The sequence below is a fragment of the Melanerpes formicivorus genome, unplaced genomic scaffold (assembly GCF_026170545.1).
Source record: "Melanerpes formicivorus ecotype bairdi unplaced genomic scaffold, bMelFor1.0.p_v2 SCAF_66, whole genome shotgun sequence".
In the NCBI taxonomy this organism is placed as follows: Eukaryota; Metazoa; Chordata; class Aves; order Piciformes; family Picidae; genus Melanerpes; species Melanerpes formicivorus.
In genome coordinates this window covers 156,885-175,169 of record NW_027142418.1, presented here as the reverse complement: position 1 = coordinate 175,169, position 18,285 = coordinate 156,885, and the positions used below count along the sequence as shown (strand labels likewise).

Below are 18,285 nucleotides of genomic sequence, written 5' to 3'. Positions count from 1 at the left end.
TAACACACCTAGGGATTTGATGGGCTGATGTCACAGAACAGTGATTCAGGAAACTCAAGTTGTGTATGATGACTTGCTGTCCAGATGCTACTAGAAACCTGTTCATCTCCAGCAGAGACAACAAAAAACATCTTGGACAAAACACCTCTTAAAAAAAGAAGTACCTGAAGAAATTGGAGCTGTAAGGGAAACAGTTGTCTTGGTGATGTGTCAAACTGTTCTCCTCATGGATAAAATGACAATAAAAAAATCAGATGCCTTAATGGGGGCTGACAAGTATGCTGCAATTCTTTAAATGAAAGAGCAAATACTTAACTAGAAACTAAATGTCCTATTTCTGTGTCTTTTCACCACACATTCTGGTCTCTCTTTAAACCAGAATTAGCTACCTTTGACATCATGAATTTAAATACATGTATCTCCTTTTTCTGTCACTGGAGACACGTAAAAGACTGAGTAGAGAAGAGAAACTACAAACTAATGAAGCTACAGGGTGAAGGGAAGGGAAGACAAATAGTCTTTGCCAGGATCACCACAAAAAGATTAATTTCTACTAGTTTTCATGCTTCAATTCCCAAAGTAACTCTCCTCCAACAAATGCATTAAAGTCCTTGATTTTGAAATACATTATTTACCAGACTTGGTAAGCAAATCGTGAGGAAGATCTCTGGGGAAACACTCAGGTTGATAGGAAGAAGTAAAGCAAGTTACAACACAGAAAAATCAGCAGTATCTTCCTGCCCTTTCAAACAACTTCATCACTTGCTGTGAAAGACCATGGCTGGTAACAGCACTAAAGCAACTTTCAACTGTTTGAAACCACTGCAAAATGTGGCTGCTGGAAGAGACAGCCCAGCCTCCATGACATGGCTCTGTCGAGCTCTACAGAAGTTAAGACTCCAGCAAGCTCAGGCATTAATCCAAAGTTAACTTGATGAGGAAAGGATACCTTTTACACGCACAATCAATCCACTCTGTGACTCTTCTTTGCTGTGTGGGATCAAAGGTTTGAACAGAGAGGAGTAGCCAAGACTTAATTTGAGCCTTGGAGCACAGCCCTCCCTTGTCACCATCCCCACTTCAGTTCTGACCAACGAGCTTCTTAGGAGTCTCCCAACTCATCTCACCCTGCAGTGTTTTTGTTTGTAGCTCAGCAGGGGCTTGGAGCAGATGACCTGGACTCCCTTCAGAGGAATTTACCTGAAGAGGCATTCAATGAGGCATCCAGCACACAACAGCAGCTAACAGGCATTTGCTCTACAGGGCCTACCCTGCGCTCATCTAACTCCAAAGCCTTTCACACATGTAGAGGGCAGACGTAGGGTCCTCAGCATCACCTTCCGTCCATAGATCCACTTCTACAGGCTGCATTTATTGCTGATGTAGACCCAGCCAACATAAGCTATTTTGTATGTATTTGATATTTCCAGCCTAAAAATAAATGTTTTACCTAAGCCAAACCTACTGCTAAGCATTAAAAATGAAAAGTACTTCTTAATAGGGACAATACCAACTGGAACTGCTTCCCGCCCCTGAACCAGAGACAAACATACATCCAGAATCGTTTATGTGCCTCCCCTCCTAGCCAAATCCAGTCTTCCCTTAAGCTTGACACAAGAGAGAAGCCAACCACTGCCACACTTTTGGTTTTGAAGTCCCGAGTATTCAGGAGGAGGTGAGAGCAAGCTTCTCAGCGGGGATTTCCATCAGGCAGCAGCCACCAGGAAAACACCACTGCATCCCAAGTCACAGCTGCCATTGACAAAGAGCTGATCCATCTGGCTGCAGGGGACACTGCGTTCACACACTCTAAACCAAGCTGAAACCTTAAAGCTTATCCAAAATGTCAACAGACCCAGTTCCTCATGCAAAGAGCTGTCTTGCTGCTAACAAGCTATCCTAGATCTGACCCAGTCACTTGAAATAACCTAATCCTCTTCTTTTCAGGCTCCCAATAAAGTCCTCAGTGACCCTAGATGAGGTAAGGAAAAGACAAAAAGCTTCCACAAATCAGAGGAAACAAAGCCAACCCTCTTCTCAACTTTCTCAATAGCTTTCAGAAGTCCAACAGAGCTGACAAAGATCAAAATGCAATACCTCAAGGCTCAATTAAAAAGGTAGTTGATTCACTGTCAGATTACAGTGCAAGCACTGTATACTAACACCTAAAGGTTTAGCTGTTTAAGTTTTGCAGTATAAATCAGTACTTGAAACAGGACAAACTTCTGGTTCTCCCAATCAGAAACTGTCAAGAGACTAAGTTCAAAGTGTAGTCTGCCTCACTACAGAAAAAGCTGAAACAAGTCACCTGAGCAGCACTTACCTGCCACTAACCTAATTCCACACCCAGCTGGTTTGGGTGACATCTGAAAACACTTAAGGTAACTAAGATGGTTAGAATGTTTACTTTTAAAGTAATAATCATCTCAGTATGCTGTTCCACACAGGTACTCCTGGTCCTCCAAAGTGAAGACCAGGGGAATAAAAAGCTCCTAACTCTACATACATAAGAGGAGCCTCCTCCATGAACTGTGAGGCAGGGACAGTGCCAGAATCAAGTTGTGTTACAGCTCAAGGCACCAGAATGTCTTAACAGAGTGCCAAGTGAAGCCACTTGAATGTGGTGTCCTCATACCCCTTGAGGGATTACAAACCCTATGTTTAGGGCCACGGAAAGAAGTGGAGAGATTTACGAGAAGCATCATGGCTTTATCCAGAGTTTCCCAGTATGCCCACTTTTTCCACTGGAGGAGTTGGGTGGTCTTCTGAGAACTCAAGTAACTGTCAGTTTATTCAGTACACACAGACAGAACACTTCCCCCCCCCCAAGCTTCCAGCTAAAGCAATCTCCTGCCATACACTTTACAGATTCCTTAAATACACGTCTTTCTAGTGTCACTTTTACTGTTGATGCCAAGCATGCTGCCTGCCAGCACAGCAGCAACTCAGGCTTGCAATGGGGGAGAAGCATTCCTAACAATATTGAGCTAGGAGTTTCCTGCAGCAGCAGAACACTGATGAGCAGCTGCAGAAGTGCAGCAAATGCTTGTCTCCTCCTAGACTGGAGCAGCCAGTTTAAGATGCCAAGACAGCCTCCGGTAATACTGTGACCCCCTGCAAGACATCCCGAACTGCTGCAGTGGGTGGTTTAGAGCATTCCCCATTGGGTAAGATCACTGCAAAGCTTTCTTTGACAGAAGCCAAATCACTTCTCAGCATCCAGCAGCTTACTTTTCCCGCTGCCCACCTAAGCATAAACAAGCCCCCGAGTCCCTGATCTCAAACACATTCCCCGCTGCAATGGCAGGTACCTTGGACTGCTGCAATTTTTCCTCATCTCCCAAGTTCAAGGCAATCTCATCTTTCTAGGTGTGCCCACGATCTTCATGAGCTGAAGTGCCTCTTCAACTACTTTCATTGCAATGAACTCACACCCAACTGACAAAGAGGAAAACGAAGGGGGGAAAAGCCCTGTTTCTACTTTTATTTTCCCATTGGAACAGAGGGGTGCAGCAGCCAGCAAACATTTGTCCTTGTCATTTCCTGCTCTTGTTGACTGAAGTCCATCACACCACCTAAAAAACAAAACCCATATCAAGCCTGTAATTAGAGAGTGGAAAAGACAGTAGGAAAACAGCTTATAAATAGCCTGGGTTTTTCCTAATGATATTAATACTTGAGAACAAACACCCAGCATTAACTGTGAACTACTCTGGGTGTCAGACACTGACATTACTTCACAACCAGCATCCTCAGACACTTCCAAAGATCATCTACGAATCTCCAACGTTTGGACACAAAGGAGAGAAAACCCATGCCATGGCTTGCACTGAACTCTGAGTTTGGTTCAGATCTTTGGGCATACTGAGGACCTAAACCTGAACAAAACAAATACCAACTGCCTCACAAAGCTAGGTAGCATTGCATGAGAATTGTATCAGTGGGAATGATGCAAGGGAATGGTATGTCGGTGGAGTCTCCATGAAGTGAGAAGAATCTTGTTTTGGGTTTTTTTTTCCCCCTGAAAAGACACTCTTAAATATTTTACCTTCTGCTGCACTGGGTGTGCTCACTATTGCAGGATGCCTACAGCACTTAAACCAAACATCTATGGTTGTTTGTGAAGTGCCATCCCAAATGCCATGAACCGTGCAGACCGTGCAGACAGCAGGAAGCATTTCACCCCATGGCTACATGACAGAAAGCTATGGAGTGTCCTAGCTTACAGAAATTGCAAGCCCACTTTTATTAGTGGGTTTCCCAACCTGAATTCCAAAAGTACTGTTCCTTTTCCAGTGCCAAATCCTACCAAGATCTGGAAATGTCAATACAAACTGAAGCTGAGCTCGTATTTCCAAGGATCTGCTGCTTGCCTCAACTAGGATGGAGGTGTTTCAGCATGTGTACAGCAGACTATGCTCTTTTGGAAGGCCTTAAAAACAAGCACACAAAAAAGCCCTCCACATCCAAGTCTATTTGGAACAAAAATGTTGCTGGTCCCAGCCAGCAGACCTTCAGCTACCCCAGCTGTGTCTCACCCTAGTTCATCTGCTCAGACCCTGGGAGTCAGCTCCTGACAAGACAGCTTAGCAGAAGACAGCTTAAGGATCACTCCTAAATTTGGAGAGTACCAAAAGGAAGCAATTAAAATGTAAAACACAAACAACTATTTTTCACAAGATCAATGCAACAGAAGTTGAGGAAGGAAGAAACTGTGTTTGCATTAACCTCTGGAATAGCCACCACAGTGGGAATGAATTCAGAAGTGAGAATCTGCCGGTTGGGACCAAATATTTAGAAGACAGTTGTCAGCACTGAAAAACAGCCCAGAAGGAAGGAAGTCATATTCCTGATTGCTCTCAAGAAGAGACTGTGTTGCAACTAATATTAAAACAAAAGACAAACCTACAAAGCAAAGCCCAAACCCAAAGCCATGCACAATTTAATTAATAATAGCCATCAGAAACTGGAAATGCCTTGAACTTGATTTCAACCCTTGTATTTGGACTGCCCAGAGAGGAGCCTGCAGAGAGAGCAGCAACACTGCCCCATCTAGATCAGCTCCAAGTAAGAGACCAGATATGTTGATATCTTTACTTCATATGCTTCAGTCAGGGCACAGCACCATTATTTATCTTCCAAAATTCTGCTTGTGGAAATCCACAGCTGAGTCTATGCTACAAATCAGACTTTACAAAGGACTTCCACTAAATAAATGAAGAAATAACAACGGGGGGCGGGGAGCAGACTTCCTGGGTTTTGTTTTGTTTAAAGAAACTACCTCAAATCCTGCAATTGTGAGATCCAGTACAGGGCTCCAATACACATACTCAATGCATTTTATAAGGAGACCAAAATACAACAGGCACTACAGTTTAATCAATACCAGCAGCATTAAATGAAGGCTCTACACACCATTTTGAACAGGCCACCTGCGGACAAATTCAGTCAGCTAAAGACATGGCAACACTTTCTCATCACTAAAACCCAGGCTCAAAAAAAACTTCAGAGTCAAAACAAGAAAGTTGAACAATCTACATCCAGGTTCTGTGCATTCCTGACACAGGTCAACCAAACCAAACAAACAAAAACCCAAACAAACAAAAAACCCCACCACAACCACACCTCCTTGCCTCCTTGTAGTCTTTATGATGGAAAATCTTGTGAATTCCATTTGTTTTATTCTGGATATAATGCATAGCATTAATTAAGTACACATTCATTCAACACACTTCCACCCAGCCTTAACACCATCTAAGAAAATACTATAGCAAAGGAAGATAATTCTCAGCACAATCCTGCCTACAGATCTAACAGGAACTTGAACATCACTGCCAATTTCCAGCCCAGGCTCCCTTTTGGAAAGGTATTTTTCAAACAGATTCCCTTTCTCTAGGAATATTCAGGCATGCAATATGGCTGATGGACTCCAGACCTGCACTGCTTCTCCAGTGACACTGTAAAACAGCCAAAGAAGAATCACTCACTAGCCATGCACAGTATTGCCTGCTCGGGCTGTTGGGATGAGGCTTTGTCTTGCTCCAGCCTTTGTGTTATGTGACCTCCACTCAATGTCTGGCAGCAGAAATGTCAGGGGTATAAAAAGCCTTTTGGGTCATGTCTTTAAACCCCAAATTACATAGAATTACATGGGATAAACCAGGTTGGAAGAGACCTTCAAGATCATCACGTCCAACCCATCAACCAATCCAACCCACCTAAACAACTAACCCATGGCACCAAGCACCCCATCAAGTCTCCTCCTGAACAACACCACTGACGGTGACTCCATCACCTCCCCAGGAAGCCCATTCCAATGGGCAATCACTCTCTCTGTATAGAACTTCTTCCTAACATCCAACCTAAACCTCCCCTGGCGCAGCCTGAGACTGTGTCCTCTTGCCTGGGAGAAGAGACCATCATCCGCCTGTCTACAACCTCCCTTCAGGTAGTTGTAGAGAGTAATAAGTTATTGAAAAACTAAAAACTGGAGCACTCTGCATGCTCTGCTTGCAAGTGAAGTCTTCTCTTCTGCATCATTACACCAGGTGGAGAAATCACAACTCTGATTTTACATTCTACCTTTTCAGCAAGGGGACACCATCATCAACTTAAAAAAAACCCCAGATTTAAACTACCACTCAATTGCCAAGCCTTAAAAACAACCTAAAACATGAACAAACTAAGCCAAAATGGAAGTTACAGAATTGTTCCATTGGAACTGCTCCCCTTTCACAGCTGTGTTCCCTTGGAAAACCCTAACCAGTATTCAAAGAACTTTCAACTGTAGTCCACAAAAAAGTACTGTAAGGTCTTCAGTGCAAAGGATGGTTTTACAGTCTTTTTAGAAACCCATGGTGTTTGGTCATCTCTGCATTTCAAAAGGTGGATCAACATGTATATGAAATATCAATTTACTAATCAAAGAGCTATTAGATGAAGCCACATCCTTTTTTTTTCATCGCAGGGTGAAATAAAACATCAGCACAGAGTGCAAAGCTCCCCCTCAGCAGGGTGCCTGAGGATTCCCTGCAGGACGCACGGCCCTAAGGAATGCCAGCAATGAGCAACTTTCCTGCTTTATCACATCACCACACCCAGCATTCTGTAAGCCACACCCAGAGTCTACATGCTCAAAAGTCTGATTTAATACAGAAGAGGTCTTTTTTCATCACAAGATAGAGGAAACAATAAATAACACAACTGAGGAGACCGCAGCAGCTGCCAGGACTGCATGCATAGGATCTAAGTCTCAAGGGCTTGGATTTAAACCTGACTTTCAGAGGGCTCAAAGGGCAGTTTTGCAATCTCCAGAAGGATCTGAAGGCCAGTGCTGTTAGCCTATAAAAGCAGCAACTCAGAGTTTGCTCATTTTTATTACAGACTGCTAGGCAGGCAGATGCCACAGCAGAAACCCATCTTGGAAAGAGAACACAACTGCAAGATGTCCAGACATGTGGGAGAGTATCAACAGTGCAAGTGGGAGCTGAGCATCATCAGTAGCACAGAAGGGTTTAGACAAATGGATGACCCAGAATTTGAGGTTCATCCAAAGAAGCTGATGGAATAAATAAGGAAACAGGAAACCAAATAACTGAATGTGCTCAGCAGATTGGGAGCATACTCTTAGGAGCCTATACCTGCGTGCTTGGGAGACCCAAGCAATGTAGGTGCAAAAGAAGATGGAGTGAAAAATCAAATAGCCAAGCTGAAACCTGTGCCCTCAAGATGCTCATCTTCAAGAACATTTCACCAAGCCATTTCCAAATGACAGGCACCTCCACACCCTCCATCGAACACCACCCTGTGGAGGCTCTGCTGCCACAGTCATTGGGTGAGATCCTGTACAATGGGTGTGTCTGAAACCCAACGCAGCAAGGAGGGAAAAAGGATCATTGAAACGGTTCATGCTGTGCTCCACTTGGAGGTAACTCATCCACAGGTGTCTCAGTGCTTTGCAAGAGTCAAACTGCAACATTTTGCCTTTCACACAGCAGTGGGGTTGAACATCCCTGACCTTGCCCAAGCTTCCTGCCAAATACAATGCTTTAACACTTCAAACAGACAAGAAAAACAGCAGCACCATCGATTCACAGGATGGTTTGGGTTAGAAGGGACCTTAAGGACCATCCAGTTCTAATCCCCCTGCCATAGGCAGGGACACCTCCCGCTAGCCCAAGTTGCTAAAGGCTTCATCCAGCCTGGCCTTGAACATCTCCAGGGAGGTGATATCCACAACCTCCCTGGGCAACCTATGCCAGTGTCTCCTCACTCTCACTGGAAAGAATTTCTTCCTCATCTCCAATCTCTCCTGTAGCTCCTTCAGGTACTGGAATGCTAAGGTCTCCCTGGAACTTTCTCTTCTCCAGGCTGAACAGCCCCAACTCTCTCAGCCTGTCCCTACAGGGGAGGTTCTCCAGCCTGATCTCTGATCATTTTGTGGACTTCTCTGGACCCTCTCCCAGCAGTTCCATGTCCTTCCTGTGCTTGGGGCACCAGAACTGAAGGCAGTGCTCCAAGAGGAGTCTCAGCAGAGCAGAGGGGCAGAATCCCCTTGCTGTGCTTCTGCTCTCTCTGCTCTGGATGCAGCACAGCACACAGCTGCTTTCCAAGCTGCTAGTACATGTTGCTGGCTCATGTCAAGTTCATCAACCAGCACCCCCAATTCTTTCTCTACAGGGCTGCTCTCAACCTATTCTTCACCCAGCCTGGATTGGTGCTTGGGATTGCCCTGAGACGGATGCAAGACCTTGCACTTGGCTTGCATGACTAAGTATGGTATAGCTAACTGCAGCAGGTTCAACCCGACCCACAACACCCTCAAACTCCAGGGGTTTTTTCCTAACAAGAGTATTAGCAAATTAAAAAACAAACAAACAAAACACAACAAACCACCAAACTTTTTGGACTTGCACTGGGAATTAAAAAAATAAATAAATTAGACTATCCTTTCAAGTGACTAAAAAAAGCATCTGCTCTGCATTCCAAGTGAAGCAACTCTTTGGCTGCAGGACCACCAAAGTCAGCAGCCACAACTCTGATCAACATCTCAAACCCAACAGCTCCAGACAGTATGGATGGGACAGGCTAGTCTAAGGAAACCTTCCTCTCCCTTAGCTGTGAACACTTGCACATCCATTAGCAGAGCAGGAATGGCAAAGCAAGAGAGGTATTTGCTTAAGCAGAAAAAGATTTAAGAAATGAAATTCTCAAGTGCATCACAATTAGGAGGGGGAACTGTGGCCCCAATTTTGTTATTTGCCCCTGCATTTTTACAGCCAAAAAAATAGGCTGCAAGCATTTTAACAGCAATTAGTAAAACAGGTCCAGGAGGGTCTCAGCAGGCAGCAGCATTTGCTCCTCCTCCATGGGAAACTTCACTCCAAGTGCAGGACTGCTGCAGCTGGTGGGAGCAATGCATGGAGATAGCACACCTGGCTCCAACGAGAAATTGGAATGGCTGAGATCCTCCTCCAGGCAAAACCCATCCAGGGCTTTGCAGATATTCAACAAACAGGGGAAAATGGGGACAAAATTGTGAACAGAAACCCCACACAGGCTACTTCAATGCAAACCATCCGTTCCAACATGCAGCTATCCGCTGCTACAGCCTGGGGCCCAGACCTTTCGTCACTGTTAAGTTACTGTAGCTTCAGTCACGGCTCCGGCAGAACTGTGTCAACCAGCAGTGGAGATTCAGCTGCAGGGACACGATTCCTTTTTCTATCGAATTTAAGGGTGAGTACAAGGCACAGTTTGCATTGACTTGTGCATACAGCTGTCTGTCCTACACGTGCTCCCAGCAGCATTTAGCCTGGGAGCCAAACTACTGCTGCAGGGCTCCAAATGCAGCCCCAAGCGGTGCATCAGAGTCAGATGGGAAGAGGAATCTCTGCTGAGAGCCATCAGGAGAAACCTCTGTACTGCTCCCACAAAGGCTGTGAGAAATGAGATCACTGTCTTGCTTTCCCAGAAAGGGTTCAGTCCACGCTGGTCATGCTGCAGGATGACAGCAAAACCTAGGCAACAGGAACACAGGAGGCTCAGATCTGGTGGTGTTCTTGTGCATTGGTTTGGTGGTGGGAGGAGAGGAGAGGACATCACTCCTCCTTAACCTTGTTTCTTCAGATCTCCTTTTGTTCCGTACCCTGGAGAACCTTGCCTCTACATGTGCAGTGTCCATAGGTGAATTTCAAAGTGTTTTGGCCAGGCTTCCCCTTGTACAAATCTCAGATTTGTGAATTAACTGACATTCAAACCCCTATCTTCCTACAAGGAAGCACAGAATCTCTGCAAACCTCATTCTGGAAGACAGCAACGTTTGTGGCATACACTGAATGGGCAATTCCTACCAAACATGGTCAAACCATATTTGGAGAACCCTTCGAGCTTCCTTTCCCCACTCCTTCCCCAGCCCCAATGTTTGGTACAGTAACTTTCACCCTGTTCCAACCTCAAGGCCCAGAATGATTGCTGAAGTAGCAAGAATCTCATGAATGTAAATATTTGCTTAGGGTTAAGTTACTAAGAGAGAATTTCTGCTCAGACCCTGTAAGCTCAAAAAGAAAGAACAAAGAGGCCAAGAGTTTAAGAAAACTGACGCCCAGCGTTAAAATCCTTAATAACAGCCTGGCACCTGCCTGCTTTCCAGAAGTCTAAAATGAAAAGGAGAAACCTCTGGCATCCAAGCATTATCTTTACCTTCCCCAACATGCTGGGAGTACTGTGCCCTTTCAACTTCAAGGCATCAGATGCTTTAATAGGAGGGCTGGTAGCCTTCCAAACTCTCCATCCAGATTGCCACGATGGTATGTACAGATGTGTACGCTGCACACATGCACTGTACCCAAACACCCCACCTAAAGGATAAAGGTTGGGTTTCCAGTGACAGCTGGCATCTACCCAAGGTTCAAAATACCACTGTTTTAGCCTTTCACATTAATTAACCAGCTCAGTGAGTACCACATAATAATAGTAGAGGTAGCTACACTTAAAGTAATGGCTCTGTACACTTCAGTGTTATAAATGAATGAGCCAATTAAAGTCAATTGAATATAGTTTTAATTTGAAAAGAGCAATTTTAAAGCAGTAAGAGACATGCAAAACAGAGCTGGGTGCTAAAATGCACACTAATAGCTTTCTAGCTACCCTTTAAATATTCTACCCTTAATATATATGCATAGAAAGGTGGGTTTATTGAAATTACTTTGTCCTTCTGGGGGTCTTTCAATGATGTAATCCTCTAGTCAGCACAGCTGGTGGGTTGTGTGCTAAGTCCTTGTGAGTGTGTCTTTTTAGTTCTGCTGTCAGAATCAACGTCCTTTCCCAGAGATGGGTCTCCACATAGGTTCTGTTGATTCTCACAATCACCCTTCGTGTTTATGTCTTCTGTAGCAACTTCTCTTCCTTTCTCATCCTTGAACAACTTACTATTTCATAATGCTTCAACTGTTAGCTGTCAATTCCTCACATTTCACTAGGGCATTATTATACAGACATTAAAACAAATAAAATTAATAAACATCAGGTTATAATAAAACCTACAATCTTACTCTATACTAAAACAAGTCAAATTAATCATAAACAACTGGTTATAATAAGGCCTAAAAAGCATCTCACTCTAGTTACATATGTAAGTTCCCTGTGTCTGATCCCTTTTCTCATCATTCATGCTCCTGCTTTTGCTTTAATCAGAATCATCTAATTGACACAAATTATCATTCCTTTTATGACATTCAGCAACAAAATATTCAAAATGCTTGGAGGAAAATGGCAAATACAATCAAAACTGATTCATTCAGCAAGCAAGCGGAAAAATACTCTCTCCTTGAACCTTTATTAAGCCAAAGAATCTGTAAGCAGCAGCACCAAATCAATCTCTGAAAAAACTCACAAACCAGAATTACCTTTCCAAAGGCAGTGCTTCAGCATTTTTAAGTGTAACCTCAGTAACAGCATTATTCATGGCCATGCTGCAATTCACAGGACCTACAAGCTTTAGCAGCTCCTTGCCACTCACAGCAGCGGTCTGCTCCCTCCCTCTTTGTTAACACCTTAGGATTGTCATCCCAACAGATACCTTTTCCTACTATCAACAAGGGATTTGAAGATGAAGAATCGTACATTCCTTCGTTCACTGCCTGACGGCAGCTTCTCACCCTAAGAGGAGCAATCAACACATTTAGAAGTAAGGCAGCAGCCTGCGCGATTGAAGACCACTGCAACTGTTACTCCTGCCTGTGGCCACCCTGACCTGTCCAGAGAGCCACCACTGCTTCACATAGACACAGACCTTGGTAACACTTGACACAGGCCTTAAAGATAGAAAAGCTCCTTCTCCAGGCCCATCACAAGCACAGAGTGGGACCCACAAAAGTCTGTCTGAGCAGCCTCTCAGGGTGACAGCAAGCCCAGACTTCTCTGTCCCTGTGCCACCACTTAATGTATATGACATTATTCAGGCATTACCAAGTGCTTAGCATGGCTGAAACCTCTTTGAGATCTTCTGCAAGTTCTTATGCTGCCAGCTGCCTGTCAAAGAGCCTTGGGGTTTTTAGAGTTCATAGCAAAAAAGGGAGAGAAGAAAGATGGAGGAAGAAAAGCATCCTGATCTGAAGGATATTCAGTAGTCCAGCTCTGAGGTTGGAGGCTCAACCCTCTGTTAATGGAGCTTCTGCAGGTGACCAGGCGACAAAATCACTTCCCTGAGCTCCCCAGGGACCCTGCAGTGATTGTGGCATGAGACAACTGAGCTTTTACTATGTAAACAACCTTCCTGCCCAATTCCACACCCAGCCCTCACACAGCACTTAAACCAGTGGCTTTCTGGCCCACACCAGGGCCTTAAGCCTGGCCAAATAAGAAAGGTGCACCTCTGAAAGCACGGAAGCGGTGGATAGCAATGAGCTCTGCGAGACAATCACATTGCAGAGACCAAAATAGCAACACTTGTCAGTGACATCAGAAGAAAAAGCAGGGAGAATGGAACTTGAGAGGTGGTGTCAGGGACCACAGAGGCAACTGTGGTCAAATAATTCCATTCAAATGTAGTCACTCAGCTTCACAAAGTGAGGTCATGATTGCACATCCTGGGTATTTCTCATGGAAGTCTGTGGTGACTACTACCAGCAAAAGTAACGGCCACAGCAAGGAGGAAAGGCAGATGGACACCAAGCTGTTGCTCCAGTTAGCAATGCAGGAAAGGACATCATGCACTAGCTCTGCTTTGCTCTGCTGGCTGGTTTAGCATCTGCCTGGTGATCAAACCCGCAGCACTCCAGTTCCAGAAACTCCTAAAGATAGCCACTAGAGATGAAGTGAAAAGCCACTGTGTGAGAGAAAATTCAAAGACTCTTCACATTTTAAAACATCCAAAGGGTAAAATGCAAATATAGTTCTACTACAGCCTGCTTTTAGGAGATGTCTGGGAAATGAGAGGGAGGAGCAAAAAGTTTCATGGGAAGCACTTTCCAGCCTACCTCCACTATTGTTCCACCAACAAAGACCTTCTCAAATTTCACTACTCATAACCTCCAAACGAGCCAGAGCTTTCTCGCTGTGCCTGCCTGCCTTCCAGTTACAGCATGCTCCAGAGGACACCACAATCATCTGCAAATATCTATTCCCAATTTCACCTGCATTTCCAGGGTGGAGGGCTGGGGTCATCTGCCAGGGTAAACAGGACTCAGTGCTTAGTGGGAAGTTCAGAGGGGATGGCAGAGGACACGAAAATGAGAGCTGACAGCTGGTGGTGGACACACAGTGTGGCTGATGAACTGCCACATCATGGAAAAAACTAGCTAAGGAGTTTGATGATGCTCTCTCATCATTTCTCTCTCTCTCACTTGACCCTCTTATCTCAGGCTCTCTCAAATTCTGTTTCCACATCTGAAAAAAAAAATCTATTGTTATTTTTTCACTTTCAACTAGTTCAAAGGATTTGGGATAGTGTCAGTATTCATTCTTATGCAAGAACTGTAAACCAGTCTCTCAAGTGAAACATTCATTTCCACAGCAGAATGTGGTAAAGATGACAAAAAAAAAAGAATACTGCAGAAGTGATTTCTATTTTTGATCTGCCCCACTATTTACTCCACTCAGGTAAGTTAACATCTGCATAATCAACAGCCCAAATTTCTACCACAGTATCTGTACCCAGTCCTGGGAGCTAGAATTATTTATTGCTTTGGGTTTACAAGACACCTCTTGCAAATAGTTTCAAATTCTTCAAGTTTTCAGTATTCAGTAAATGAAAAAAAATCTTTGCATTTCTTACAAAACAGCCTGAAGAAGAAAATTAATTTTCCACATTGACAGCTGTAGCAGAAACTGACACATCAGAGAGGAAACAAAGCATTAATTGCATCACTGCTGCTTTACGCTCCCGGCCCGTTCGGTTCTCACACAGACCACTCCTCATGCTTGCTAACAGAAGCAGGGCTGGCAGCAGTACTACTGATGCCCAATTGTCTTTACAAAACCCCTAAATGAAACAACATACAAACAAAATGCCCAGTCATGGCTACTGAGCCGAGTCAGTAGTAGCAGACTTGGTTTTCCAAGTCAGGAACATCCAGTATCCACTTAGCCAGCCAGGCAATGAAAAAGCTGTCCCCACAGAGCTCCTGCAGAAGTTAGTTGTCCATTTTCCATTCAAAACCAGCAGGAAACATGGATTTTTGATAGCATTTCAGAGGGCAGTAGTTCCCATCTCACACATCTTATTTGATGGCAAGGCTTCTCCAAAACACGGAGCAACCTGAGCAGGAAGGTCTGAGTACAAAATTCTTGGGAAGCTTCAAAAAGCCCTGCCACAAAGCTTGTCTTGGAGGCAAAACCAATCCCAATCTGATTTCCCAAGTCTTTCCTTCCCAGTGTCCTAGGGATTCAATAATCTATTTCCACTGCTACTGGTCTAAGATGGTCTTCCTCTTCCAAAATCATAATACAGAAGCTCATCTCAAACAAAAGACCACGAGGACCATGACCACTGTATTTTCATTCCCTCATTTCTATTGGTTTGAACATAACATCCCTTCTTGCATCTCTGAGACACTTCAAGACTAAATAAGCTTTCAAATTGCAACCTCCTTGCATGTTATCATCTCAGTTGGAGTTTAAGGGCCATCTGCAAGAACTCTGCTGGTTAACATTTCCCATAGCATCACTACGGCACACTGGATTTCCTTAAGGAATGGGCCAACCTAGGATGAACCCCTTCATCCTCCTTCCTGATCTCTGTGGACAATACCTGACAGGGCAGGCAGCTGCACACCTGGAAAGAGGCAGGGCTTCTCTGGGAAGAGAGAGTCCTGGCTTCATTTCTAGCAAGAGTTTTAGACACACATTTAAATGCAAGGAGCTGCACCAAAAGGGACTGGACAACAGCAATTCCAGCTCCATTTAAGAATTATTTCAGCCAAGACTACACAAGCAGGGCACAGCTGACCAATCACACAAGGTCAGCCTTTACAGACTTCTGCTTGATCACCATGGTCTAGGTGCAACACTGAAAACAGAAAGCACTCTCTGAGACACAATCACAGTCCACAAAACTCCGCATTCACACCTTCAGTGGCATACATACAGCACCTGTCTACGTCAGACCCCTGGCTCTCTCCAGCACCAATACAGAGACTGCTAGTACAGGGATGTCAGCTCCTGCAGGCTCCAGTTCACGGGGAAGACTTGCCTACAAATGCAACCCATGGAAGACTGGTACCCAAAGAGCTCAGGAGGTACCAGAAGTCAGACTGTATGAATATTCCTCGATCCAGGGTAGATGGGGAGCCTCAGCAGATCTGCAATTCATCACAGTCTTTCTAGGACTGATCCAGCCTTTACCTACCCAAAAAAGCAGGGCAGAGAATTTTTTAAGATAAGCATTTATTTCTTCCAGAGCAAGTACTCTAAACTCAATCTCATTTCTAAGCTTTTTCTCTAGCTTTATTAAGGCGAGAAGAAGATATAAAATATGAAGAACTGGGTTATAAAGAAGCTAACAGTAGGAACCGTGTGACTAACATCTCATAGCAGCATTGTGAAAATGAGATTTCTATTAAAAATAGAAAGAATAGAATGCAAGCATATTTTTAGTAATGCATTTCTCACCACACATAGACCATTTACATTCTGCATACTTCTCCACTTGGGCAACAAAACCAGTTCTGGTCAGGAACAACTGCCAATAGTCTCTTCTACTCTTTGGTGCTGCTGCAGATCAGACACTGCAAGAAGTCGTTAGTCTCAGATTCTTTTAAAACCCTAGAGACCTTCTCCTTTGTGTTACAGTTCCCTACAGCCTGCAAGGGAGCTAAGGTAGAGTATATCCCTTTAACATAGTTTAACCACTCTTAATATCTGGAATGGAAAATGTGACTTCGGTACTGAGGTTTAAAAACAGCTACAATGTATGCAGCCAATTTTCTAAACATGACCCTCACACGGTTTCTTAGAGTTTTGGGTTTGGGTTGGTGTTTTTTTTTTGCATGAGAATGTAGAGCTTGCAAGAGAGAGACAGCTAAATGCAACAGACCATTATGGCTCAGAGGTTTCCAGTTTGCAGCTAGAAATGGTTTACATTATAAGTACTAACAGCTCCAAAAGGTATTTTAAAAGGGGAGACTGGAGGAACACTTTGCATTTCGTAAGTGTCTAAATATAGAGCGGCAGGAAATAAATCTGATCTATGCAGTTAATAAGAGTCTTACTTTGGTAAGTGTTTAACATAACTGGCCTTAGATGAGTTTAGGGAAACTAAAAAGGTATTTACACATCTTATATTTACACCAACGTGCATCGTCAGCCCTGCAGGGACAAGGCGTTCCTACGGTGCCTGCAGACAGCCACCAAGCCTGCGAGGCCCGCGGTGGAACTGCCCGCAAAGCTTCACCTCTGTGAAGGTGAAGAGCAGGGCAGTAGCATCTGCCAGCCCCAGCTGAAGAGCTCAGGGCTAGGCAGGCTGGTTTAGACTCGACTAACAATGGGCTTGCTTTAGAAACACGCCAGCCCGCTCATCGCGGGAAGCAAAAAGAAAATGAACAAATAGCAAATAAAGAAGTTCGACATGGCTCCGCATCTCTCCAAGCTGCACCGCTCCAGGCCGGGCCCCCGCCCCGCGGGCTAGCCTGACCCCCGAGGCCCCAGCACCCGCGGCTGCGGGCTCTGTCCGGCTCCCCACGGCGCGGCGAGAGCGGGCGGGGAGGAGCGGGCAGCGGGGGGGCGCCGGCGGCGCCGCCGGGACCGCGCAAGGCAGCGCCGGCCGAGAGGCGAGCAGAGGGGGCGGAGGCAGCCGGGCCGCGCTGCCCCTCCGGCCCTCGCACACCTGGAGCGGGGCCGGGCTCCCTCCGCACCCGCCAGAGAGACACCAGAACCCCCGCCGAGACCCCCGGCACGCACACTCTGCTCCCCGGCCCGGGCTTCCCGCGGCTGCCGGCCGTCCCAGCCTCCACTGAGCCGGGGAGCGCCGAGGTGGCAGGGAAAGCTCTCCCCTGGGGACAGCAGCTCCCCGGACGGGCAGCGGGGACCTGGTGCGAGGGGCGCAGCCTTACCCTCAGGCTCCATCTGCTCCCGCCGCCGCGCTCCGGCGCTCCCCGAACTGCTGCGCGTAGGGCCGGGCTGCACGGTTACAAAGGCGGTCGCCGAGCGAGGGGGGTGGGTTTCCTCTCCCTCCCACTGCAGCTGCATCGCGCCATGAGGCGCCGCCAGCGGGACGAGGCGCCCCCAAAGGCAGCGGCGGCAGGAGCTGCTCCCGCCGCCACTCGGCTCCGGCCCGGCCCAGGCGGCCAGCGGGACCCGCCTGGAGCGACCGCGCCGACTGCCGGGACAGCAGGGGTCTGCTCCCGGCCCTGCGGCGGGCGAGGAGAGCACCCGTCCGGCCTAGTACTTCGTGACGGCTGGGGGCGGAGTCCCCGCTGCAGGCCACGGTGGCGGGGAGGGGAAGACCCCCTCTCTGCAGCCATCCCGCCCCGCCGCCAAGCGGCTCCGGGGCAAGAGGCGGTCGCCGCTCCCGTGCCCCCGGAGGCAGCGCTGCGAGAGGCTCCCACTGAGGCGAAACTGCCCCCGGGTAGCGCTGGCAGTGTCGCGGCCCGCGCCCCTGGGGGGATCAGCCGAAAGCCTGGCCGGCAGGAAGGGACACGCAAGCCCCTCAGGACGCACACCACATAAGCTTCTCCCTCTTTCTTTGGTCAAGAAGCAGGAGGTGTCCGCGGGGCAAAGCCCCAAAACGGGTCAGAAGCAACAGAAAGGGAGTCTTCGAAAGCCTGCGGGTTCCCACAGCAGCTGTTG

The 18,285-nt window shown here is 46.3% G+C and overlaps 1 protein-coding gene across 1 annotated transcript in view; it reads right to left on the bottom strand.

The window, feature by feature from the left end:
* Nucleotides 1-17,882, bottom strand: part of FGD3 (FYVE, RhoGEF and PH domain containing 3) — a 119,051-nt gene extending 101,169 nt beyond the window's left edge. Inside the window, exon 1 of the mRNA XM_068162579.1 lies at nt 17,550-17,882. Within this exon, the coding sequence (XP_068018680.1) occupies nt 17,550-17,685 (136 nt within the window). The 5' untranslated portion in view covers nt 17,686-17,882. The remainder of the gene's footprint in view (nt 1-17,549) is intronic.
* Between the last annotated feature and the right edge of the window lie 403 nt (nt 17,883-18,285).